Source organism: Euprymna scolopes, chromosome 28 (assembly GCF_053919585.1).
Source record: "Euprymna scolopes isolate OS-2025 chromosome 28, ASM5391958v1, whole genome shotgun sequence".
Lineage (NCBI taxonomy): Eukaryota > Metazoa > Mollusca > Cephalopoda > Sepiida > Sepiolidae > Euprymna > Euprymna scolopes.
This window is the reverse complement of record NC_136509.1, coordinates 91,929,851-91,957,064: the sequence shown is the minus strand read 5'-3', so window position 1 is coordinate 91,957,064 and position 27,214 is coordinate 91,929,851. Positions and strand designations below refer to the sequence as shown.

General features: G+C 34.3%; 1 protein-coding gene across 1 annotated transcript in view; it reads right to left on the bottom strand.

The window, feature by feature from the left end:
• The window catches only part of LOC145249728 (dolichyl-diphosphooligosaccharide--protein glycosyltransferase subunit 1-like), a 29,428-nt gene extending 3,694 nt beyond the window's left edge, over positions 1-25,734 (bottom strand). Inside the window, exons 1-8 of the mRNA XM_080111630.1 lie at positions 25,300-25,734; positions 14,902-14,957; positions 12,639-12,945; positions 8,870-9,076; positions 6,980-7,172; positions 2,385-2,484; positions 1,487-1,625; positions 1,078-1,197 (exon numbers count right to left, since the gene is read on the bottom strand). Of these exons, the coding sequence (XP_079967756.1) occupies positions 1,078-1,197; positions 1,487-1,625; positions 2,385-2,484; positions 6,980-7,172; positions 8,870-9,076; positions 12,639-12,945; positions 14,902-14,957; positions 25,300-25,557 (1,380 nt within the window). The 5' untranslated portion in view covers positions 25,558-25,734. The remainder of the gene's footprint in view (positions 1-1,077; positions 1,198-1,486; positions 1,626-2,384; positions 2,485-6,979; positions 7,173-8,869; positions 9,077-12,638; positions 12,946-14,901; positions 14,958-25,299) is intronic.
• Positions 25,735-27,214: the final 1,480 nt, after the last annotated feature.

Below are 27,214 nucleotides of genomic sequence, written 5' to 3'. Positions count from 1 at the left end.
TCACTTTAAATCTGCTCGCAAAAAAGTCACTGCTCTGATGAAGACCGTAATGTTGAATGGTCCAGATCCGTCAAATAACAACTCTTCTCACATTGTGAAAGATTTAGAGGGCAATCGTCTGACATTGATCATCAAAGATTTAGAGGGCAATCGTCTGACACTGATCAACAAAGTTGTATCGCTGAGGAATAAAGATCACTTTAAATGGCCTGCACTGGTTACAAAGGGCAGATGCTCCATTTGTAATCAGAATTTCCTATTCACATAAAAATAAGCCATCTCTATCAAAATGTAAAAAAAAATATCAAGTAAAAAAAAAAAAAAAAAAAAAAAAATGCTTAGTTTGTAACCCAATGACTGCCTTCATGGTCACGCTAGAATAAAAATAAGTTAATATGACTCACTTGATCTCTGGCGTGTGTGTATGTGTGTGATATTCTGTAGTGTACAAAAGATCTCTAAATGTTGTCCATTGATAGCTGTCTGGCTGCATCAATCCTCAGTGATTACCTTTACAAACCAACCTTCTCATTGTTCAACTGACTCCAATCTCTCTTGTGAGACCTCAGAGCCACTAGCCGTCATCAATTTCTTCAAACTATCAACTGTTGTAAAACTATAAATATATTGACTTTAGGATTGGAAATTCTATGTCCGGATCTTTTGACTTAAATGGTAATTCTCAGCTGACTACTCATCACACTTCCAAGTATTCACCTTCTTGCCTTTGTGAATCATTTCTAGTCGTTATCTTTTTGAAAATTTTTTTTTTTTACTTCCAACAACTTTTTCCTTCTTTTTTATAGATCACTTCCTCACACTTCCAGGAGGTCGCCCTCATAGCTTTTCAAAACGAAAAAAAAAAAAAAAAACTTTTACTGCAGCACTCACGATAAATTAAAAAATATTTTTGATATCGAAAATGATTCAATAACTATTTACCACAAAGGATTGATTTGCAGAAAATTCAAAATTGGCAACACATAAGCGACTTATAACAATATGAAATGAAGTTAAGCTGTTTATTAGAAATAAGGACCATTATGAAAAAGTGAAAACATTTTAACGTCAACTTACCTTTGTGATGGAGAAATCCAGACGGACATATATAATGACAATGATGAAGAGGAGATAAAAAGCCCCGACAACAAGAAGGGGTTCTTGAAGCAACAACAACTTTTGGAATGTGTAGTTCAGCTGAGGAAGGAAAGAATCAGATTTACTTCTGGTTAGACGAATAAAGATGGCTAGAAATAAAGATGGCCAAAAATAATATCTTTATAAATATTTGCTGTGAATGACTCCAATAATTATAAATATTTAGGATCTCAGTATGTTTTGATACACAAGTATTTTTTTATTTTTAGAATAAAAAATACAATAAACACATTAACCATAATACTTTTACATAAAAATGATTTTTCAAGATTTAATTTTTCAATTCTGCATTTAGATAAAATATTTTTGAAGTACAGGTTTTTGTTACCTCCAAATCTTGGATATGTTGTTCAACCAGGTTTGATTTGTGCAAAACGATCACGGGTCGACCAATCGTATCAAGGTAAGTAAAATGCAATTGTTTTTTACCCTCAGTCACTTCGTATGGAGTCTTCAGTTTTATATTCCTTATAAATAAAAAAAAAAATAAAAAAAAATGTTTGAGAATAAGTTTAAAAGCGTACTCAAAGAGACAAAACAATAAAGTATGGAATTAGTTTCCTCAGTTTGAAATGGTAAATTTAATTCATTTAACATGAGGATTATATTTTGTATCGATTAAAAAAACAAAAAGGGACACAAGAGCGACAGAATGAGGGGGGGAGGACACAAGGGCTACAGAATGAGGGGGGGGGACACAAGGGCTACAGAATGAGGGGGGGAGGACACAAGAGCGACAGAATGAGGGGGGGAGGACACAAGGGCTACAGAATGAGAGGGGGAGGACACAAGGGCTACAGAATGAGGGGGGGGGACACAAGGGCTACAGAATGAGGGGGGAGGACACAAGGGCTACAGAATGAGGGGGGAGGACACAAGGGCTACAGAATGAGGGGGAGACACAAGGGCTACAGAATGAGGGGGGGACACAAGGGCTACAGAATGAGGGGGGGACACAAGGGCTACAGAATGAGGGGGGGACACAAGGGCTACAGAATGAGGGGGGGACACAAGGGCTACAGAATGAGGGGGGGACACAAGGGCTACAGAATGAGGGGGGGACACAAGGGCTACAGAATGAGGGGGGGACACAAGGGCTACAGAATGAGGGGGGGACACAAGGTCAACAGAATGAGGGGGGGGGGACACAAGGATCACGGAGACTTTTTTTAATTTTCTCTTTCAAGACAGAGGGGCAAACCTGAAAGTATGTTTAATGCACTTACTTTGAACCTTCTGGCAAAATGATTTTCACCGTCAGATGATCCACAACTTGATCATCAAACACGTGATCAATGAGCCGCATCTTCAAAAGATATTTATCAGCTGAAACGAAAAAAAAAAAAAAAAAGATACAAAGTTTATGTTAGTTGCATTAACCTTTATGACCTAAATTATGGTGTAGATGATTAAGAAAATATTTATTGTTAATTTTAAATGGCGGCATACCGAATGTAAGCAATGGACACTTGCAATCTGGAGGTATCTGGCATCTATCCAGATACTGCACTAATGCATACAAGCTGTGTTTAAATCAATTCCCACTTTATGTCGTTATATTTATTTACAACTGAACAAATTAGTTCAACCAGGCCATAAATGGTTAACCATGTATTATATTAAAAAAAGTAAAAAAAAAAGCCTCGTCTCAATAAGATACAAAGGGATTAATTCTTATCATTTCTATTTTTTGTTTAGCTTTCCAATCATAATTACTCCTCCACCCTTAGTGGGACTGCGCAGTTTAATTTCTTCACTATATATTTAAATATATTTCAAATAAGTTAGGAAAAAGAAAAAAAATGATTAGCGATATATAAATTCAGGATGTGGATTTTAATATTTCAACTCTGAAATGAGGTTATCATTATTTTATTTGTTTTCACAGCCAAGGAGGTTATGTTTTCCGTAGAGTTTGTAACTGTCTTGGTTTGTGTACAGCCTAACTAACGTATCATTGGACCAATTGTCACTAAACTTGGTCATGGTCCAACTCGGGTCAGATTTAATTATTTTTGGAGGTCAAAGGTCATAAGAAAGGTAAGAGTGAGTTTTGGTGAAAACTTTGTTTTTGTTCATCGGAAAGACTATTTTGTCCATAATGCATGGAATGAATCCTTGCATCTTATTTGTCCTTGAGATGTTCTGTTCAATGTTTCAAATTTGATTTATAGCTTGCTCTTTGACCATTTCATTTGATAAAATTAATCACCATGCAAAATTCCATGTTTTTTTTTTAAATTGTATTTTCACCCCAAACAAGGTACAGTGCTGGGAGGCTACTAACTGGGACATAATTTGTAGGGGTTCTAAGTAGGTAGTTGAGCAGCAAGATGTCAGTTTACATTACACTTAAACTTCTGCATGTCGGTACAGTCAGGGAAGCAGGAACCCAGAAGGGAGTGACAAAGTCTAACAGTCCTAGGGAAGAAACTATTAGAGTAGCAGGCTTTCTTACATCTAGGGATTTTTACTGTGTCGGGGTGGGATTTTGCTGTTTGTCGGGTGTATTTCCATCAAGGTGGCACAAAAGCTTGTAGTCCATCGGGGCGTCCACTGTTAAAATACTTGTACAACAGGCATTTTGTTGATGGGACAGCGGCTGAAGATAATAACGACCATGCAAAATTTCAATCTAATCGGATAGTTTTTGAATGATCAACGTTTCCATGGTATAAAATTTCACGAATACTTCATACATTATGAAGTAAGGCCCAGATAAAATTTTAGCTCATCCTTATGTTGTCAAACAAAGGAATGCAGTCTCACAAACTTATTATGCCCTTCCTCATTGTTATATTTTTTTAATTTTACTTATGGGAAAAAAAAAAAAAAAAAATCCAGATTAATTTTTGACATGCAATCTACACTCAATAATTTTAACTATGCATACTCCTAACATTTATTTAGCCCCAGGTTACCCTATTTTATTTTCAACGTCTTACTTAGTGAGTAGCCTCACACTTACCAGAGAGTTGCAAGGCTGCCATATTTTTTTTTGTTTGAATATTTGTAAATGTTGCCACACTCTATAAGTTTTGTGAAAATAAAAATTTTTTTAAAACAAATCTAAGTAGGATTTAGCCACAGAGTGAATAGCGTTAGATAAGCACAAAAGATTATGAGGAAAAAAAAATCTGTTGTAAATGTATATATATATATATTTTTTTTTTTTTTTGCTTACATAAGCCCCCCCCCCATATATATATATATATATATATATATATATATATATATGTGTGTGTGTGTGTGTCTGAGGAACAATCTCTACCAAACTCTTCTGTCAATTTTGGTCTACAGACTTTAAACTTGATATACAGAGGATTTGAGTCTGTAGAACAAAGTTGATTTGGGTTTAGCTGATAAAAATAGATGCTAAGGGGTCAAAATTAGGAACCTGTCAGGCGCAAATCGACTTAAGTACTCTAGTATGCATGTGTAAATATACATTTATATGTTAAAGTCAGCTAAATTTTAATGTTTTCTTTTCCATCTGACGATAGCTCAAATGGTAACAACTAAGGCTGAAGTGCTACATATTTTGGTTTCGATTCTAGCTGATAGCACACAAGTCATTTTTTTTTTCACTCTTGAAATCACTATGTATTGGTTATAATAAAATAACTAGATTATTCCTCTATAATAATAAATATGAAATCTGCATAAATTAAAATATCATTTAAGCATACTTTTCAACACTGGCCAACTACTACTATATATTGGGTACAATATAATAATTAATAGAACTGAATATAATATAAAATTTGCATTAATTAAAATATTATATTAAGCATATTTTACGACCAAGCGGCTTGCTAATATATATTTCATCCACATACAGTAGTGCTTCGTTGTATCACAACTCATCAGTACGGCTAGAAAAACACCTTTCCCCAGCCGTGGATCGAACCTACAACCGTCGCATTGACAGTCGACAGCTCTAACCATCGGGCAACAAATCAGTGCCGTAAATATTTCTCCTCGAGTGTGTATTAAATCCACGCTTGCCTGTCGCAGAAAATGCTCAAACCATCATTTGTTTATAAACAAATAAATAGTGGGCTTCGCTTAATTGCTTAAATATGCGTCGGGTGAAAATATATTTACAAAGTGATGGCAATAAATATGAGTAAAAAAAAAAAAAAAAAAAGAGAGAGAGAGAGACTAATTTAAACAAAGATTAACCGTCCTGATTTGGTTTAATATTTCATCCCAACTATGAAACTTGTGTGGTGGAACAACAGTGAAAATAAGAAAAATCAAGTCGAGGTTCAGTTAAGGAACAAGTGTATTAGCAATAATGTACAAAGATAGGAAAGCGTGTATATCTGCTGGACACTCGGCTAGCATTTGAAGTGCAGTCGCATCTCTCTCACCAATGTTGGAATTACTAGCGCTATTTATAGTGCTAATCGGTGTAAATTTGGATTGTAGTATGTCAAAAATAATTCTAATATGAAGAGTTTTTTTGTTTGCTTCTAAATATTTCCTGTCATTAATAGCTTATATAGAGGATCTCAGAAATTCTTCATGTGCAGAATAAACACATAATAATTTGTTAAACTAAGAAAATAGTGACATTACATACATACATTATTTATATATATATATATATATATATATATATATATATATTCATTCTAAAGATATATTTAAAGAAAGTATGACAACAAACATGGGTAAAAAAAAAGAAAGAGAGAGAGAGAGACTAATTTAAACAAAGATTAACAGTCCTGATTTGGTTTAATATTTCATCCCAACTACGAAACTTTATCAATAATAGGTCAATATTTATACATTAGTGCCATGGTGAAAATAAGTGTTTCTTACTCCAACGGTATGGCGCAAATGTATAAATATTGACTTATTATTGAAAGTTTCATAGTTGGGACGAAATATTAAATCAAATCAGGACCGTGTTAATCTATCATCTTGCATTTGTTTTTACCTGTACACATACGTCAGCAGTGCGCATTACGTCGATCGCAAAGATGTTGTGGGTACATCGCATGGTATTGAAAAGAAAAAACGTTGGCGCTGGCAAACTTCAAGAAACTCGTGACAGAGCTGGAGACAAGAGCAGCCATGTGCAAAGCTTGACAATGCACGTTATATAAAGAAAATTGGCAATTGTCAGAGTTTAATGCTTTCCCAACCTTGCGTTACTCGAACCAAACGCTATATTCATGTGCTACCCTTTCCAGGAAGATGCTAAGGTTGTTTCACTCATATCGAAAATTACAACACTGTTTCACTTGAACTCTTCTGGAGTGGAGGATGAGATTTTGACACTTCAAGCTGACATTCAGCTGATGCAGAGCTCATGAACAATTCTGGAACTTACTCCAAGAGGACAAGTATCCAAACATCAGGAAATTTGCTATCCTCTTGACTTCATTATTAGACTCCACTTATTTATCAGAGTCAGCCTTTTCCCCCCACATAAAGATCATTAAGTCTAAATATCGCTCTATTATGACTAATGAGCATCTAGAGGTCAGATTGAAGCTGGCTATTATCAGCTACCGTCCAGACTGTGCATCCCTGACCAATTCCATCTAATGCAAGTCACTAGTGTAAGGTAATGACAAAAATGTACAGCATTGCATTGTGCAATATGGGTTGATGCAGTAATGCAAGGTACACTTGTATATATTGTTATATCAAAATAATTTACAATATTAATGTGTTTTGCATTTTTAGTAGGTTGTAAATCATTTGGACTTAGTCATGTCAAAAGTAGCTCTCATACTGAAAATGTGTATGCATCCCTGGTATACATGTACATATGTGTGTGCAAGAGAGAACAGAACTGACTCACCTTTGTTATAAAGATATTCATAACTCGGCACGTTGTAACCAATATAATACTGAGTTTTCCATCCGCCAAATAAAGGAAATCTCGGTCTTAATTCAAGTTCAACAGAATCATCCATTTCTTTCAAATGGCTCGTTGAGATGTTACCAATTTCATCTCTGTAATACACGTCGCGAGCAGCAGCTGGCAGGACGGTCTACAAAAAACAGCAGTAGACTTGGCATAAACTATATAAACTTTCTTTAAAATTAAAACCTTTTTTAATGATATAATACATGGTGATGTATAAAAGAAGTTTTGTTTTTACAGATCTTGAGATTAATTATTTTTTTTTTTTTTTTCCAATATTTGCTAAATAATTTATTTAAAAGTTTAAATAGGAGACAAACACATCACTCAATAAGTCATGGACAATATATAGAAGACATGTTTTAGGCAAAATCTGACTTTATTCATCAGCATCATCTCCTAGGGTGATACATAGATTCTAACAATTTGATGACTTTTTTTTTTTTAATTTTTAAAAAAGATTTTTTAACAGAACAATTTGTTTCCAATATCCTTTTAAACTAAATCTTTCCCTGAAGCATTCTTTTGGCTTTTACAAACAGCAAGTAGTCGCTGAGGGCTAGATCTAGAGAATAGGGTAGGTGCTGCAGAAGCAATTTGAAGTACAGTTCATGTAGTTTTGTAATTGTTACAATTGACTTGCGACACGGCACTGTCTTTGTGAAAGAGCAATTTTCCGACATTCGTGTACAGTTTTTTTTTTTTTGTGAAGTGATTTCTTCCTTCAAACAAATTAATGCTATATTATATTTGCTATTAATGGTTCTTCCTTTCAAAATAATCAATAAACAAAATACCTTGTGCATCACAAAATAGAAGTCAAAACCTTGCCTGCTGATGGTTGCGCCTTTGGTTGATTTATACAGCTTTCACCTGCTGCTGCCCACTCAGCTGACTATCAATTTGACTCTGCAGTGAAATAGTATATCACTGTTTCATCCATCATCACATATTGATGCAAAAGCTCCTTTCTGTTGTGTTGGAGTAATTGCAAACAATGCTTTGCGTTGTCAACAAATTGTTCTTGATCGACTGTGAACAAGCTCGACACTCACTTTGAATAGAGCTTTGTTTTTTTTTATTGAAAAATGTTGATGCAAAAATGGTAAAAATATATGCCTTCTGAGGTCTTTAAACTCTCCTCATGCAACTCCAAGTTACAATTAACCAAAAACGAGATTTATTTTATTATTTTTATTTATTTTATTTTATTTTTTATGAAAATCACCCCAAATGAGGCATGAAAACATTTAAAGTAAGGTGCTAAGAAACAAAAAAAAAATAAATAAATAAAAAAAAAAACAAAAAAAACAAATACCACTTCCAGGTCAAAAACTATCCAATGATAAGGGTTAGATGGATAGCTGCAGACTTAGAAAACGGCAATTTAGTTTGTGGACGCTGATGTTTTCTGACACAAATTTAGGCAACCCGAGTGTTTGGCAGGATTTATGCACATCCACATTTAAAATTAGCATACCACCTCTTATCCATTGTTTCCACCGGAACAGATTCTAAATAACACTTATGAAGCCATTGCTTTGCTTGAAGAGCATATTGTATAAGAAAACAATGTTTTATCACAGAAAATTCAGATTTTTCCACCGTTATAAAAAATTGCAATAGTAGTAGGTTCACTTTAATTGTAAACTAATAATCTAATTTGGCTTAAATTGTAACATGCTCTTTAAAAGATTAGTACTTTTTTTTTTTTTTAGTGACGGCATGTATACATCAAGCCGGGTACTTATTGAGAGATGTCTTACAAGATTTAAATAAGAGACAAATAAATTGTAAAGATTAAATAAACTGAAAAAGTCATACCTTGAAAGATTTAATCGATGAAACACCATCTTGATTCCGTTGGTAATCATAACGAGAGAATGGACCTTTAAGAATTGCACCTGAATGAGTCATGTGGAAATGCTCTTCGACGGCAATGTTACCCCAATGTGAGATTTCAATGATCCGTTCCATACTGCTGACAGTCAAGAAGGGGGAATTGTTCTCAAAATGAACCTTCATTTCTTCCTAAAATAAAAATGTTAAGGTTTGAGACATTAAAGCAAAAAAAAAAAAAAAGGGTTGGATGAAATATCTGTTGACAATGGATTAGTTTCCTACTGTATTCAAATCATCATAAAAAGAGGAGGCGACGAGACAGGAAACTGGCATTTTAACTCCATGCGCTAACTTTTTTTTCTTAGAAAATCAGGAATTACAAAATTAGTAACAAATTGGATGCGTTTACTACCAGTACTTTGTTTAATTTTTTTACTTTTGAGCGATTAAGGGTCCTCGTGTTTTTTCATTTTAACTGAACAGAGTGGACACTAGGTTTGTTTTGAACAAAAAAAAAAAAAAAAAAAAGGCAACATTTATTTGATGGTTCTATCAGTATTTTGTTTAATTTTCAATTTTTGAGCAATTATCAAAACATCCTAAAATGTTCATCTCATGTCGATCATTTTGTTGTTCTAACTGAAGCACTTAGAATTACTTGTCTTTCAAAATAAATAAAAGCTTCAGAATAAATTAAAGCAACAAACTCATTCAAGTAGATATAAGAGTAACTTATCTTGCCTTTAGTAATATTTGTTATATATATATATATATATATATATATATTTTTTTTTTTTTTAAATACCATTTTTGTTTTGTGGTCCATACTAAACTTATTACATCTTAAATTTCAAATTGTTGCAGTCATACGTTTTCATGAAATATTTTCACTTGATGTAAACAGACAAGCAAGTGCTTAGCAGTTGGTTCATTGGCTAATAAGTGTTGCAATATTTGTGGCGTAATAGACTGGGCAAATATTTTCCTAAAAAAATTATCTGTCTCTTGTTTACTATTTTAACATAGTTATTTTCTACTTTCACTCTTCTTTGATCACAATACCACGTTTATACTATATACATCCTTCGACAATCACCATAAGAACTTATACCATGACTAACCTATTTAAAGCCCATAATTTAAACAATATACAACAAGTTAGAGACCTAAAAATTTTATGTACAAAAATAATGATGATTTACAATGAAAAAAAAAAAAATGTTTTTTTGTAAAATGACCCTCACACAGGCAGATACAGATTTGCCAGTCGAAAAAGTGATGCAGGCCCGAAACACTTTAACAACACCGCTTCTGAAAATTTTTTAAAGGAGACTCGCATCTCTGACAAACCAAAACATCTGTCACATTATTTCTTTAGTCATGTTCATGCCAAACAAAGCATATTGAAACTTGGACGTAAGGGGGTACTATTTGTTATGGGGAGATTTGGCGAGATGGTTTATATTACATTTAAACTTCTGCATGTCAGTATAGTCAGGGAAACAGGTAACTGGGAGGGAATTCCAAAGTCTAGCAGTCCAAGGAAAAAAGCTGTTTTTCAGCATCTTCAATAAAGGAGTGAGATTTTGTTGCTAAATGGGATTGTCAGGGATATGTACATCAAGCAGCACAAGTGTGAGAAGTTCATCAGGGCACATTCCATGAAACTACTTGTAAAACAGGCAAAGGGATGCAGTATCACAGCAATGGACAGAGGTTGGAGCTTTGTTGACAGTGCAGGACCCATTAGATTGGAGACTTTTTTTGGACCCTGTTTAAGAATGAGAGACTTGTGGTAGGTACACCAGCCCAGATGTGTCAACAGTACTCCATGCATGGGCAAATGGTGTCTTTATAAAGATATAGGATACTCTCAGGTGCGAGTAATTTTCTAGAGCTGCAGAGGGAACTCACCTTTTTGCAGCAGACTTAGCAATGTTCTCAATTTATTTGTTCCAGTTTATGCTGCTGTGAATGTTAAGCCGAGGAGTTTGAAGGAAGAGCTCTCAGGTAGAGTGTTATTAATCATGGCTATCAGTGGTTGAGAAGACTTTCTAATGGTTAAAGGAAAGAAGCTTAGTCTTAGTAGCATTAAATGTTACCATCCACTTATGGCTCAATTCCACTCTGAACTGGGGATTGTTTTCTAAGGATTCTACCATTGCCTTAAATATGTGTATATTCCAGGGTTTGTACAGATTTTCAATGTCCATTTTCAAAGTTTTCCCAGGTCTTCTCCAGACAAAATTCAAGTTTCCAGAACAAAATTTAGGGTTTGTTTTACAATCCACAGCAAATTGAAAAAGTGGTAAAAAATCAAATATACAACAAATAAATATCACCATAGCCAATAAAAGTTACTTTGCAACTGACTTGCATCATTTTTTGGCATTTATAAGTAGTTTAAAATGCTTTTTATTTCATCTTAAATATTAACTTTCTTTATGAGTTTTAAATTTCCAACCAAGATGGCTGCCGTTTTGTCCATTTTTAGGTTATCACAAATTTTTTTTTATTTTTGAGGGGGAAGGGGATTGATTCACCATTGGAGAGTCCCGTCCCTACAAGGTAAGTTTTTCTTTAGAGGAAGGTCATTTTTATTTATGGCAGCCGCCACTACTCTCCTCAAAATTAAATTATAAACGAAAGCAAAAAAAAGTGAGAAAAAAAATTTGAAGAGTGGTTTTATTTAAATATAAAAAAAAAAAATTAAAAAGGCTAAAATTAGTCTCTTTCTCTCTCCTACTCGCTATGTTAAATAGTATTAATACATGTGATGATATTCCCTACTGTTCATATTAGACTATTCCAATCTTCCTTTTCTATTAGCTTTGAGCGAGGAGCAGAAAGAGTGACGAAGAGAGAGAGAGCAAGAGACACAATATAAAATAAGAATGAGGAGGGGTCAAAAAAGCATACTCGGAGAGGGTCAGAGTAACAGACAGAAAGTCAAAAGGTCAATGAATTTGTGAATTAATTGCACATTAATAATATTTATTCATTTAATTAAATTGAATATGGCGTAATCACATTCACACACTGGTTCTTGTTAGATTACTGAGGTTAAGCAATCTTAGGCCTCATCAGTACCAGATGGGTAATCATTTAAGAATACCAGGCACTGTATGTAGAAGACGTCAACTGCTTGTGAATTTGATAGTCTCTAGATAATTCCTCCTTTGAGGGAAGCAGGTTCAACCTACCTAGGGTTAATACCTCTGGCTAACTAAAATAAAAAAATTTTTTTTCAATTACAAGACTAAGGAATATTTCATGTATTTTGTGCAAGTTAAAATAAACAGGGAGGGGGGGGTACTTAGGAGGCACAACTTATCAAGGCCCGAAGGCCACTTAAGAATAAGTATTAATGAATGTAAGGTGATAAGTAATTGTTGTTAATAGGGTAACTTGGATAGAATTTGATTATGCAGAAGCTGAACAAGAACTTGCTAATATTGGATTTGAAGGCTACTATGTTATATTCAAGTTGGAAGCAGGCCAGCGGAACAGTGTTCCACAGAGGGGCAGTTCTGGGAAAGAAGCTTTGTTTATGGAATCTGCATTTAGATTAAAGCACAGATAAAGAGTAGGGGAATTTGTATATAGTAGTTGTAGCTTTTCGTAAAAGTTTAGCAAAGGGGAATCATAGATTGAAGTTCAGTCGAGCACTTGCCATGAAGCTTTAGGGAAATAAATATTGATTAACTCAACATTAGTGTAATGCTAAGTATACATTTCAGGCAATTCTTACCTCGGAGAATGGCTCCTTGTTAAGGTAGGGTCCATAACTGATAGAAGATTCGGACTGGGTAACAGGCTTTCTCTTTGTATAGAATTCGATATTGGAAGATGCACATGTGATACTAGTCGACTGACTTGCCACTCGATACGGAGAATACAAGTAGAGGTTGGCATTTAAGACAACATACTGCTTTTCAGCCTGGGTGATCATAGCTGGGTATGCTTTCAACGCATGAGTAAATGTTGTATCCACTTCAAGAGTAGCAGTTTTGCCCGGTTCAAGACCAGATGAGAAATCAATGCGATAAGAATATTCCCTAGAAAACACAAGAAAAAAAAATTTTTTTTTTAAAATCAAATCAACATTTCAAGATAAAAAGATTAAACTCATTTTCTTTAAAATTTTATTTTTCTACTTACCGATTTAAAAAAAAAAAAAAAAAAAAAAAAAAAAAAAATTCAAACAACATATTACACATCTCAACAAGATTCACATTGGTCTTTTTATTAAGTACTAGCAGTTATGACGCAGGAAATGCCGACAAGAGATGAAGAGGAAAGCAATGATTGAGAATATAGAATTGTAGGAATGGACGTAAGGATACAAAAAGGGGGGGGGTTATATATATATATATATATATATATATGGCATAATCATGTTTGACACATGGGTTTCCATCAGATCACCAAAGTTAAGCAACGATGAGCCTGGCCAGTACACGATGGATGCCCATTTGGGACTTCCAGCTGCTGTATATGCTCTCCACTTATCTCGGCATTGTTTCCAGTTGTCCTGAACTTCTCCTTGCCACTGGACTCAAGCAGTGCCGATTCAGGAGAGGTGTAATTGGAAATTGCGCAACCCTTGCCTCACAATTATGGGTGCAGCTTACACTATATGGGGTATCCTTCGTCTTTCGAGACCAAACAGAGGCATTAGTACACACACACACATATATATATATAAGTGACCTTGTCTGTCTGAGGAATGGTCTTTACCAAACTCCTATAAATCTTTGGTCTTGAAACTTGATATACATGGGATGTCTCCTATGCATGTGCATTTATAGATTAAACGTTATTGTTTAACTTCATATGCAGCATATGGACGTGGTTCAGAAGGTAACGAATAAGGCTGGAGAGTTATGTTTCAGGTTTTGATCTAGCTGATGGCACCCAAATCGTATTTTGTTTTTTATTGAAATCACTACTATATATTAGGTACGATATAATAAACGATAGAGAATTGGCTATAATACAAAATCTGCATAAATTAAAATATATTCAAACATATTTTATGACCAGGAAACGCCAGGTGGTCTGCTAGTTATATATAAAAGGTGAGAAAATTCTAAGTCAAGCAGCTGTGAATGAAGCAATCAAGAGAAGACATATCAGCAAACAGACTATTATGCAATCACAACTTTGGGATGAAAACATGGAATTAATTGGAATGGGATCAGCAGCGTGCAACTCCAATCTATAGTTTTTTTTCTCTCGACTTTACCAACTTAATTATTTGCATAGATGTGTGCATAGTGCATATATTAGTGGTTAAATTTAAAAAAAAAAAGTCCTTGTCAAAAAATTCCCCTAAAAATCTGTATGATACATACGTATGAAAATATCCTATTAAAAAAAAATATGATCAAGTAGTTCTATTTTTAAAGAAAACCAAATTTTATGAATATTGGAGGAGTGGCCATCTTTGCCCATCATTTTGAAGAAAACTCTAAAAAAAAAAAAAAAAAAAAAAAAAAAAAAAATCCAAACTTACAAGATTTGTTATGTCTACAAATTCCCATTAATTGCTTGAATTTGATTTTCTTATTAAAAAATAGCAGTACTTGATCAATTTATGCAATTAATGTGATTTTTGGGATACAAAATTTTAGTTACATCACAGGTATATACATCATGCCGATTTTTCTTTATTTTTATTTTTTTAATATAGGGGGAATTCTGGACATAACACCACAAAACTTGTGGTCAACGTGCGGGGGGGAGGTCAACAATAACTATGAATCCAGAACAATGGAAACAGAAGCAAGAATACATAAATAATGACATCATATACGAAAGTGAGAAAATCCCAGGCGAAGAATTGGGTATTTTTTTTAAAGCGATCAAAAATAGACAGGTGTTAAATGAGCTAACGAACTTGCAATCTCATACCATTGTTATTCTTCATCTACATAAATAACAAAGTCCAAAATTGCAATTCATTTTGTACTAGTCAAATTGAAAATAAGGAGAGATTTCTGGTTACTTACTTCTGGCCCTTCACGCTGGTTTTCTTGATTGCGTGTTTTTCATCGTTCCCTTTAACCTGTCGGAAAAAAAAAAAAAAAAAAAGTGAAAAACAGGAACAATTTTCAGCATTCAAGGAATTCTAAATTGTTACTTTGTAAGTTTAGTAAGTTGTTTTTTTGAGATGAAGATTAATAATGTGGATTACTCTTCGAACTACTGTTCTCATCTTGAAGATTGAACCTTTGACCTCCAGAAGAGCGTTATTTTTTCGTACTAAATTTTATCTAGTACTTTGTTACCCCTTGTGTATGCGTGTGTGTAATAAATAATAAAAAATAACTGGATTAATATGATACCTAAAGTATAAACAAGAATCTAAGGAAACATATCTAAGCATACCATGGTTAAAACTTGGGCTATGTGACATTTGCCCTTAAGGTTGCTCATCATCCAGAGCCTATTTTTGGCACTTCTTTACTGCCATAAAATGTTTCAATCAGTTATTTGTTTTTCTAGTTTTGCATATGAATTACAAAATATCTGATATTGATGGAAAGGAGACTAAAACTTGTTGCTATGGTTTCAAATGATCTGAAGTAACAGCAAGAGGAGACTTGATTACAAATATTTCTCTGATGTTATATCTACCCTCTTTGAATTTCATACATAAAGTAAACAAGTTAGAAAAGCATTTCATCCAAGGCATGAAAATTGTTAAACAAAATGTTTTTACTATAGGCTTTAAAAATAAAGGTACAAGATTCAATTTGAAATTTATTTATCTTCAAAGTGCACTTTTATAAATTTTACAAAGTCAGGTATAAAAATGTGAATAAAAAAATTACCTTGGATTTATTTTATGTAATGTACATTCTGTTGCACGTTTTAAAAAAAAAATCATTGAAAATTTTATATCTATATCATTAATTGCTAGATGAAAGATAATGTTTTTAAATTGCAACAAAATGTACATTACATAAAATAAATCCAAGGTAATTTTTTGATTCAATCTAAATTAAATTTTTATACCTTACTTTGTAAAATTTATAAAAGTGCACTTTGAAGATAAATAAATTTCAAATTGAATCCTGTACCTTTATTTTTAAAGCCTATAGTAAAAACATTTTGTTTAACAATTTTCATGCCTTGGATGAAATGCTTTTCTAACTTGTATCTTATCTTTTTAAGATTATATTTTAAAACTCTCCTACTCTCTATTTCAGTTTGAATTTCTCCTCACACTACAACTCTTTTATTGCAACCCCCTCTTTGTAATACAGGTCTGAATAATGAGAAAATCTGAATTTTTTTAACAAAAACTTTAAAATAACTTTTTTAGATTAAATTTTTTTAAACTTCTTTCAGAATAGAAAATATTTAAAATTTAATAAGGAACATATTTCATATAGGTTTCATTAGCAAATATTCAGTACATAACAAGAAAAATAGAGATGAAAATTTCAAAAAGACTGTATAACTGGTTACGGTCAATAGTAGTCCTCGCCAGCGGAAGTCTTTGTTACTGTTATCCCATTATTATTATTATTTAAAACATTTTGTGTCCTGCTCTTTCTCGCGAGGAGTAATTTCACAGTGTATAAGGATTAGTTGATACTGGAGATATTCATAACTGTACCCTATTTCCAAAAGAGGAGAGATATGACATATGAGAAATATTTGGAATCGAGTCTCCCCTTGCTGTTATTTCAGATCATTTGAAACCACAGCAGCAAGGTTTAGTCTCCCCTCCATCAAGACCAGAGGTTTTGGGGAAATATATATATCATAAGATTACACATCTAAAAGCAAGAATAGGTTGAAGGTACCGATCTAAAATTCATGCTAGAATTATCTGCAAAGATTCATGGCGTAATGCAAAAGTGTTAAGTTATAATCAGTTCTAAGTGACAGGATGGCAGATACTAAGAATACAATAGTGAATTACTTGCTTGTGGCTGACAGAATAAGAGCAAACTCCCCTTGTAGATTAAATAAAGAGTTCCATTCAAAATTTTACATGGATTCTGCCAGAGTTTGACAAAACACACCTGAAGAAGGCTATCAGTTACATCAGCATCCGAAATGCAAGAATAACTCAAGATAAGAACAGTAGTCTGAAGAATTTGAACAATCAATCCTCATCTCCAAAATTCCAAAGCATAAGATTGTTCATGCATCAAAATTTCATTCTTGCATGAAGATGCCAAGGTCCTCCTACACACAGCGCCTAATATCTCCAAATCGTCACCTATTTGGTACTGACCAGATTCAATGTTGCTTAACTTTGGTGATCTGACGAGAACCGGTGTGTCAATGTGATTATACACTAAGTATTATAAGAACTGTAAAAACGCAACTTTATTATCTCCCTTGACCAGGATTTAAATGTGATTGAGAATTGTCAGTGACATTTCTTCCTCCAGAGGAAGTCTGTTCAACCTGCCTAAAGTGAATATCATTTTCATACATCAAAATCAATAGCAAAATTAAATTACAAACTTTATTTCAAAGTCAACACTATTCAAATTACTATATTAGTTGAACACTAATTCCTCGGATAAAAATTTTGGTAAATTCCTATATCAGTCACGTAAATTGTTTAGTATGAAATGGTTTTTGCCGTTTCTACCAAACAACTTATTTTGGATCTTGCCCAGAAATTCCTTTTATATTAAACTAGCTTGGGTGCCCGGTGTTGCCCGAGTGTTTATAGGTGTGTGTTCAGAAAAAAAAAAAGTGATAGTAGACAGGCAGGCTCAAACTTGTACTGCGAAGGAAGAAAAGAATGTGAAAAAAGGTGACATCTTTGCTGTTGCATCCATCCCCAAACCGGAAGTGGCAAAGGTTTAAATTAAGGCTAGTCAATCAAAAAGAGGGATAACTTTCAGAAATGTTGGCGAAAAAAGCGACCCTTCCTTGTAGAAAAATGCCCAATTGAGTGAGGGTGAAGGAATTTGTTTTTGGCCAATTTTTCAATATTTGTCGTTCGAAGGGTTGAACTTCAAAACGATACCAATCTCGTGAAAATCCGTTGCCTCTGTCAAAAGTTTTTTTTTTTTTATTACATTTTCACCCCAAACAAGGCAAATTGCAGGGGGCTACTATCAGGGGCAACACTACTGGGGTACTATGTAGGGATTTGGGCAGCAAGGTGTCGGTTCACGTTACACTTGAACTTCTGCACGTCAGTACTGTTGGGGAAGCAGGGACCTGGAATGGAATTCCAGAGTCTAGCGGTTCTGGGGAAGAAACTATTGGAGTAAAAAGATCTTTTACATCTAGGGATCTCTACAGTGTGGGGGTGGAATTTAGCAGCCTGTCGGGTTTGTCGAGGGTGCTCACGTCGTGGGGGCACAAGTGATTGCAGTTCGTCAGAGCATTCACCACTAAAATACTTGTAGAAAAGGCAGACGGATGCAACATTTCGTCGATGGGACAGAGGCTGAAGCTTAGATGCCAGTTCAGGGCCTATCTGGTTTGCGACTCTCTTTTGAACCTTGTCAAGGAGCGAGAGACTAGTAGCAGATGCACCAGCCCAGATGTGGCAGCAATACTCCATACATGGGCGAATGGTGGCCTTATAGAGGTACAGGATACTTTCGGGTGTTAGTAGTTTTCTAGCACGGTAAAGAGAGCCCACCTTTCTTGCAGCGGCCCTGGCAATGCCTTCAATGTAATTGTTCCAACTCATGTTTCCTGTGAACGTTAGGCCAAGGAGTTTGAAAGATGGACTCTCAGATAAAGAGTCGTTGGCCATTGCTATGGGTGGTAGAGAGGGTTTCTTGTAATTATTGAATGAAACTAGTTTAGTCTTGGCAGCATTGAACGCGACCAACCACTTTTGTCCCCATTCCACTACAGATTGGAGGTCTTCCTCTAGTGTTTCTGCCATTTCTTTAGAAATGTGTTCATTCGTCTTCCTGTCGTGCCTGCCATAGAGTGTAGTGTCATCAGCATATATACCCATCTCAGAGGCAATGTTGTCGGGGAGGTCATTTATGAATATCAGGAACAATAGAGGTCCAAGGATAGAACCCTGGGGCACCCCCGCATTTATATCATTGTTTAGATGTACGACCGTCGAGGACAACCTGGATTTTTCTCGTTTTAGGCAGACATACATAGATACATTTAAACAGACAGGTGAAATTTATCTATATACTAGCGTGGGTGCTTGGCATTGTCCGGGTGTTTGTAGGTGTGTGTGTTGGGGGTTAGATCCAAACCCTATGTTAAACTTCTTTTAAAATATCGAAAAAAAAAAAAAAAAAAAAAAAAAAAAAAAAAAAAAAGCAAACATGATGTAAAAAAGAAAAAGTAAAAGAAAAAAAAAAATTGTTTAAAAAATCTTTCTGATTTTTTAAACAATTTTTTTTTTTCTTTTACTTTTTCTTTTTTACATCATGTTTGCTTTTTTTTTTTTAAATAAAAAAAAAAGTTTTGGTAGGTAGGATTGAATCCAGAATGTTGAGGCGAAGGTAGTGTGAATGAAAAAAAACTTAACTTACTGCTCACCCACAAGGGAAAAGTAACTGAAAACAATTTCAATTTAACGTTTATAAATGCACAAGTGGCAGGTGTGTGGCGAATTTAATTAGGTCAAAAGAAATTAAATTGGACACTTAATTTTAACTGCGGGGTAGTTCTTTTGGGTTTGTTTTTTACCCAACTTTATCAGGTTTTATTTCCTCAACACGTTGGGGAAAACTAGCTCCCCTAAAGAGGAGCGTCCAAATGAAAGCAATTGTCTGATATGACGGTTTTCACCGACATTGATCAAACGTCCATTGCTTTCTGGACGCTGCCGGCCCGTAGGCCGAGAACTGCACCTTAGTTTCACATCAGTTTCGCTTTTATACGAAAAAGCCCAACCAACATGTGAGAAGCCAAAATAGCAATAATTTTGTAAAAGTCGATGTAAATAAATCTAGCCACGACGCGCATTCACACATTATGATCTACACGGTATATAATTGCTTTCTAGAGACCACTGGCCATGGGCCAGTGATTCGAATCGAGTTTTACTTTCTTTATGCCGAAAAATGAAAGCAACACGTGCCGATCCGAAAATGTCGAATATTTAACGTTTCAAAGTCTGGCAAATTAAATAGAGAGGCGACCACCATTGTTAAGTTGTAGATATTATCATTTAGACGCGATATAAAAAGTTTTAAGAAGTTGTGAGGCGACCAAGCGGTTCTCTGAAAAAAGTCTTTTGAAGACAAACACAAAAAGCGAACATACACATATTTTCGCTTTTATATATATATATAGACTAGCGGGGGATACCCTGCGCTGCCCGGGTGTTTGGAGGTGTGTGTGTTTTTGGCTAAATGAAAACAAAAATCGTTGGCCGAGTGTTTGTTTAAAAAAAACAAAAAAACAAAGCCTTGACGTGCAGTTAGAAATTGATTGGGTTCAAATCGTGGTGTGAGATGTCTTTTTTTTTTTTCGATTTTTAAAATTTAAATATTGAACCAGTATTATTTAAGCCATTTTTCATGTAACGTTTGTTTTTCTTTACTTTGCTTATTCTTAGCGACACCCAAAAACACCTGGGTACCCACCGATTTTTTAAATTTTAATATCGAAAAAGGCTTATTTAAGCCATTTTTCACATGTTTTTTTTTTGGTTTTAATGTTCGTCTTTCTGTTTTTTCGATTTTTACATTTAACATCGTTCGTTTGCCTTACGTTAGTTTTTTTTTTTTTTTTTTTCGATGTTTTGAAACACCCCGGGAAATTTTTTTTTTTTTTTAAGTTTTATTTTAAATAGGGTTATGCACCCCCACTAGTATTATAGAAAACAAAAAGAAAAATCTGTAAATGTATGTAAGCGTGATGAAACAAAAATATATTTCAAAATCACGGGAATTGAATAGGTAGATTTCATATTAGCAGATGTACTCAGCGTTGCCCAGTATTAAACTTAACATTACGTTAAATTCCTTTAAAATAAAAAATTAAAAAAATGGAAAGAAACCGAGACATGTGCATGCAAGTATTATTTGTTAACAATTTACTTCTTGTAAGTAAAAAAAAAAAAAAAAAAAAATACTCGAGCTAAGATAAGATTGAAACTAAAACCTAAAGACAGTGAGTCAAGTACGATAACCATTAGGCTAGCTTGACATGATCTTAAAAAGTGCTTTCAAACCTACATATTAACATAAGGAAGCTATCATGTGAATGGTTCACAGATGCGCAGTCATGAAACATTTGACAAACAGATTAAAATCTGATGACTCCTAAGTACCAATTTTTCAATTTTGACCCCTTAGCAGTCCTTTTTCCCAGATGAAAACCTGATTAAAAAGTTTCCCATATGTCTGAACACTCTGTATACCAAATTTCAAGTCTGTAGATCAAAAATTCGTTAAGTATGTAGGCAGAGAGTTGTCCTCTCTCTCTCACACACACACTTTTATAGATATACTAGCAGGGGTACCCGGCGTTGCCCGGGTGTTTGTAGGTGTGTGTGTTGGGGGTTAGATCAAAAAAGAAAAAAGTTTTGATAGGAAGGTAAGCTCGAACGCAATGGGGGGGGGGTAGATCAAAACAAAACCCTGTTTAAATATTTAAAAAAAAAAAAAAAAAATTGGGGTAGGGAGGTAGGCTTGAACACGAAGTCTCGAGGTTAATAGTCTAATGACATAGCATGATGCCATGAAGGGAGGGACTTGAAAAGAGTGGAAAATAAGCATTTAAAAACGAAGGTGGTTTTCTAGATAAAATCTCATGCCATAGCAGCAGCAGAGAAAATGGATCCACACCGCAAATTTTGTTGTAAGATAAAAGTGGCCGAAATAAAAGATATTTACGACGTCGTTTTGTAAGTGTTAGATATTATCATCTCGGTAGCATATAAAAAGTTATAAGAATGAGTGAGCAAGCCAAGAACCACCCGGAAAAAAGCCTTTGCAGGACATACAGAAAAAATGCACACACAAACACATTTTCGCTTTTATATATATATATATATATATATAAGAAAATCAAATTTTATGAGTATCCGAGGAGCCATTTTGGAGAAAAATAAAGGGAGATAACTCAATAATAAACCCTACTTACTAGATTTATGTTATGCCTACAGTTTCCCATTAATTTACTTAAAAATGATTTTCTTTATAAAAAAACTGCTTGATTATTTTGCGTGATTTTTGGAATATGATATTTTTGTTTTGTAATGGGTACTAAATTATACAGATTTTCCTTTATTTTTGTTTTTATATGAAAGGAAATACCGGATAAGAATTGATAACTTCTACTTAAACCATATTGTAATATTTGGAGGAGTCTGAGATTAGTATTATCATTGCAATTATATTTGTTTGAACATGCAACTCACCACATGAAAGAAGAGTTAATTCACAATCCCCCTCCCCTATTTTTTTTGGCTGGCTGGCTGGTGTATGCATATCAGTGGACAGTTAAGTATATGACCACTATTGAGGAAGACTTGGCTGAACTCTTCAATCTACATATGGTCAGCCATCTTGTATGACTTTGCTCAGTCAGGACCACCGTACATGAGCTGCTGCAGCTGCAGATGTTGTGCAGTGCAATTCATCATTCCAGTCATAGTGTTCAAAAAGCTTCAACTGGGACTAGCTTCCATACTTACAAAACTGTTTAAACATTGTCTTAAGGAGAAACTAGTCTGGGTCCCCGGCATTGCCCAGGTGTTTGGAGGTGGGTGTTGAGCAAAAAAAAAACAAAAAAAAAAAACGTCCCCTCCTTGTAGAAAAGTGCCCAGTTGAGGATGAAGGAAATGTTCTTGGTCAAGTTGCTGGAATCTGTGATAAACAGAAGTGGTCAACCACCTCAGTAAAAACAACCTGCTCAGTGACATGCAATATAGTTTCCATTCTGCGATTTCCGTAAATAAGTGGTTTCTTATGGTGACCCTTGTTTCGCATACAAGCGAGTGGCATAAGCACCTCATTTTTAGGGAAGAGCTTGATTTTCTTCAATTGTCCTCAAATCTAACTTTGTCCTCGAGAGGAGAGGCAAGTAAATGGGGAGCGTACGTTCACTTGTAATATTTGACAAGTGGATCTATTTCGGGTTTTTAATTTATTGGCTTACTAGCGGGGGTACCCGGCGTTGCCCAGGTGTTTGGAGGTGTAAAAAAAGTGTTAGTAGGGAAGGAGGCTCTAACCCATGACGAACCTGAAGGGGGGGGGAGACTGAAAGAAAACGCTATGCTACGAAGCCATAAGAAGTGAAAAGCATTCAAATTTAGCGATGTCAATCAAAAAGTTGACTTGCTAGCAGGTGCAGACATGAACGTTGGCTGGAGGCCAGTTCAGCTTTCCACCATTTCATTTATTTGTTTTCCCCCCAAAATGCTGGAGAAAACCAATTCCCCCACAAAAAGGGAGTGTCCAAAGGCCAGGAATCTGCCTTCGCTTTCGACTAGTTTCGCTTTTATATGAAAAAGCCGAACACATGAAAGGAAGGAATAGCGTGAATTTTATAAAAGTCGATGTAAATAAATGTAGATACGACGTGCGTTCGCAAATCGTAGATATTATAATCTAGGGAGTATAAAAAATTTTTTTTAAATAGTACCCCCCCCCACAAGAACCCCAGCCTTTGCTGGACATACAAAAACACACGACCGTTTTGCCTTTTAAATATATATATATATATATATATTGAATGATTTCTATTTGTGCCAAAATAAATTTCTAATTTATATAGTTTATAAATTTGGAATCTTTATATATTTTTCATCCATTACTGATTATCGATTTTCCTTTAAAAATTTTCTTAAAACATTTTTTTTTTTAACATCTTGATGTTTTGTTTTTAAATCCGCGAAAACTTGTTTTGCGTTAAAAATGGTTAAAAAAGATCTATTCATAAGGCAACTATATAAAGTAAAAATATTTTTCAGAAAAAACATGGCCGCCAGCGATTAAAACATCAAATTTAACTTAGCTTTTCAACATTTGAAAAGGTAAATTAAAACTTTAGATGCTTATGCAAAATACGGAGAGAATAGTTACAAAATGCCCGCTCAATCTTATGTTAAAAATGAATTTCTAGACGTTATTATGGTGCTAATGCAGAGAGTGATATCCGCGCTATCTTTTTTAAAATCGTATTTCCACGTTTAATTAAAGTTTGTTTTTTTTATTATTCAATTGTAAGGTTAAAGTACAGAATAGGTACAAAACACCCTCCCCATGTTAAGAATGGCTTTTTAAATAACGTTATTATTTCAGCACGGATCACTCTCTGCATGAGTACAGTTATTATTTCAGCACGATCCGTATTCTATATAAGTACCAAACTGTATTTCAGAGCAATTTAGGACACACATATTGTACACAAAAGTTAAGCGACATGAACGAAATAGGCGGATTTCTACGAGAGTGCCCACCTTTGTTTTGTTTTTTAAAGGTTTTTTTTCCGACGATTATCATAGACTTAAGTATCATATTAGCAGAAAAAAAAATTCAAAATTTAATGACTTTTAAGGGGTTCTAATCACGTGACACGTCTGTAAAGAAATGGGCAGTAAAATTCAGGTAGAAATGAAGTAGAACGTTATAACGAGAAAGTGAACCTCCTTACAAGTCATGAAAATTTTCAAATTTTTTGCTAATATGAGCTGTGCTGTAATCTATGATAATCGTTGAAAAAAAAGGTATAAAATACGCATTTTTAGGGGGTAGGCACTTTTGTACAGGTCCGCCGCGACATATTCCAACGAATTGAACTAATTACCTAACACAGTAGTTGATTAGAAACCACCCAACGAAATCGCCGGTTGATGATATCAACCGGCGATTTCACATTATACCCATATGGACCGTGGTATTTTAAAGATAGGATTTTCAAATTAAATTCAAGTTTTACGGTATCTTTTGTTTATTAAAGTGTTAGATGAAAGTACACACTAGTTACAAAATGCATACTCACTCTTTATGTCAAGAATATATGGTACTAGTGCAGACTGCAGTGTATCCACTGCAGCCACTGCACTTTACTTATTAACCCGTGCTGAAATAACCTTATTTAGAAAGCCATTCTTAAGTTGGGGAGTGGAAAGTGTTTTGTACCGATTCTGAACTTTAACCTTACAATTTAATAAAAACATCAAACTTTAATTAAACTTGAAAATACTATTTTTTAAAAATAGCACGGAAGTGCATTCACCGAATATATTTCTAAATAATAGCGTTATTATTTCAGCACGGTACGTATTCTGCATAAGTAGTAAACTTTAGGGCTTTAAATATCAGTTGTACACAAAATCTGGGCGAGACATTCGAACGAATCGGACTAAATTACTTAAAGCAGTAGTTGGAATAAAAACCACTCAACGAAATCGCCGGTTAATGAAAGATATTATTATAACCCAGCTGGTATTAAAAATTGAAATTATTCAATTACCAAGCACTTACATAAGCTCCGATGAACGCAATGTCTGCCTGCAAGGGTGGATCGACATTGTAGAGGAAATATTTGGCTGTTGTTTTGCCAGTGTTCTCCACAACGATCGACGTTGATATTTTGATGAGATGGGTTGACACGTCCACGTTGCGTTCAACTTTGTTCAACACCAAATCATCGTTAACTGAAGCCGGTTCGGAGAGAATGCACGGGATCACGGACAGGAGAGAAACGTAGATGGCTAGCCACCGCATACTTGTGGCTGACATTTCTGAATATTCTCTTATTTTTTTTTTGTTGTTTTTTTTACTTTACAAAGAAAGTAGAGAAAAAAAACAAATCCTTCCCGGACTCGTGAAAAGCCGTAGGTAAACGTGCAAAGGCTGGAATGACTGTGACGTGGACTTAGGGGAATGGTAGCCTCGTTTTCGAACCGGAAATAGAATTTGTAGCATTACTTTCCCAAACGAAGGTGCCACTCGCACTCACTTTCCTTAGCAAAGGTGTAGTTTCCTTAAAGGAGCTCATTATTGCATTAACGTTTTTTATCGCCTGTTTTGTACTCAAACTGACCACAACCCTTGATTAAATATTTTATATGTTTATTCTTTTATTTATAGTAAGTCTATATATTTTTTTAATTGCAAGAAAATAAAACGGTTACTTTATAGAATTATTTACGCCTCCAATTGGATACTTTTTTGGAGGGGGAGTAGGATTAGAAATCATAGATTTGTTTTACAATCCACACAGATTCGAAAAAGTGGGCATAAATTCAAATATATAACAAATAAATGGGTACAGGTTAATCAAGACATTAAAAAAAAAATGAAAATATCGAAAAAAAAAAAAAAAAGTTATATTGTACGTGTCCGTTGTGGATTGAAGTTTTCCGGGGGGGAAAAATTCACTTAATTTGATCGAGTAGTTTTTTTTTTTTTTTTTACATCGGAAAAAAATGTTTTTATGACAATCGCTGAAGGCAACCATGTTTGGAGTTTTAGAACACGCCACGGGGAGATAACTCAGACTAAAGCGTCGATCCCCCCCCCTCTACATGTTAAATCATAGCTTTTCTTCTTAAAAATCGAAACATGCCTACCTTTCAATCGGTATCATAACAAATTATTTTCGCTGTAAAAAAAAAAAAAAAAAAATACTTGATCAAATTATTACATTTTTTTTCGGAGAACTTCATTCCATAACGTATACGTACAACATAACTTTTTTTCGATATTTTCATTTTTTTAATGTCTTGATTAAAATGTACGAGTACCACTAAATGTTATCAAAGGCGAGATAAGTTACTCTTCTACCTATATGAAAATGTTTCTGGTGGGTTTACTAACTTTAAAACGTTTATTCTGTTCGAAAAATAGTGTCGAGCGTTACCTGAGAACAAGAAAAACGGTCATGACTGGACACGTAAATATTTAAAGGTTTGATAATGACTTAAAATAAAAAAATTATACGAAATACTGTTAGAAACTCACCCAATATGTGTTACCATGACATATATGGGGTGAGTTTCTAACAGTATTTTGTTTTATTTTTAAGTCATTTTCAAAACTTCAAATATTTAGGTGTCGATTCGCGGTCATTTTTCTTGTTCTCACGTAACGCTCAACACTATTTGTTTTTCGAATAGAATACATGTTTTAAAGTGAGTAAAACCACTATAAACTTTTCCAGATAGGTAGAAGAGTAACATCTTGCCTGTGATAACATTTGTTTGTTATGTATTTGAATTTTTTACCACTTTTTCGAATCTCTGTGGATTGTAAAATCCGAAATCATTCCCAGGTGATTTTCCAAAATCGCTAAAAAAGAAAAAAAAAAGGGGGGGGGGTGAAAAAATTTATATACAAACAATAAATGTTACCAAAGGCAAACTAAGTTACTCTTCTTGATAAGTTTTTGTATATG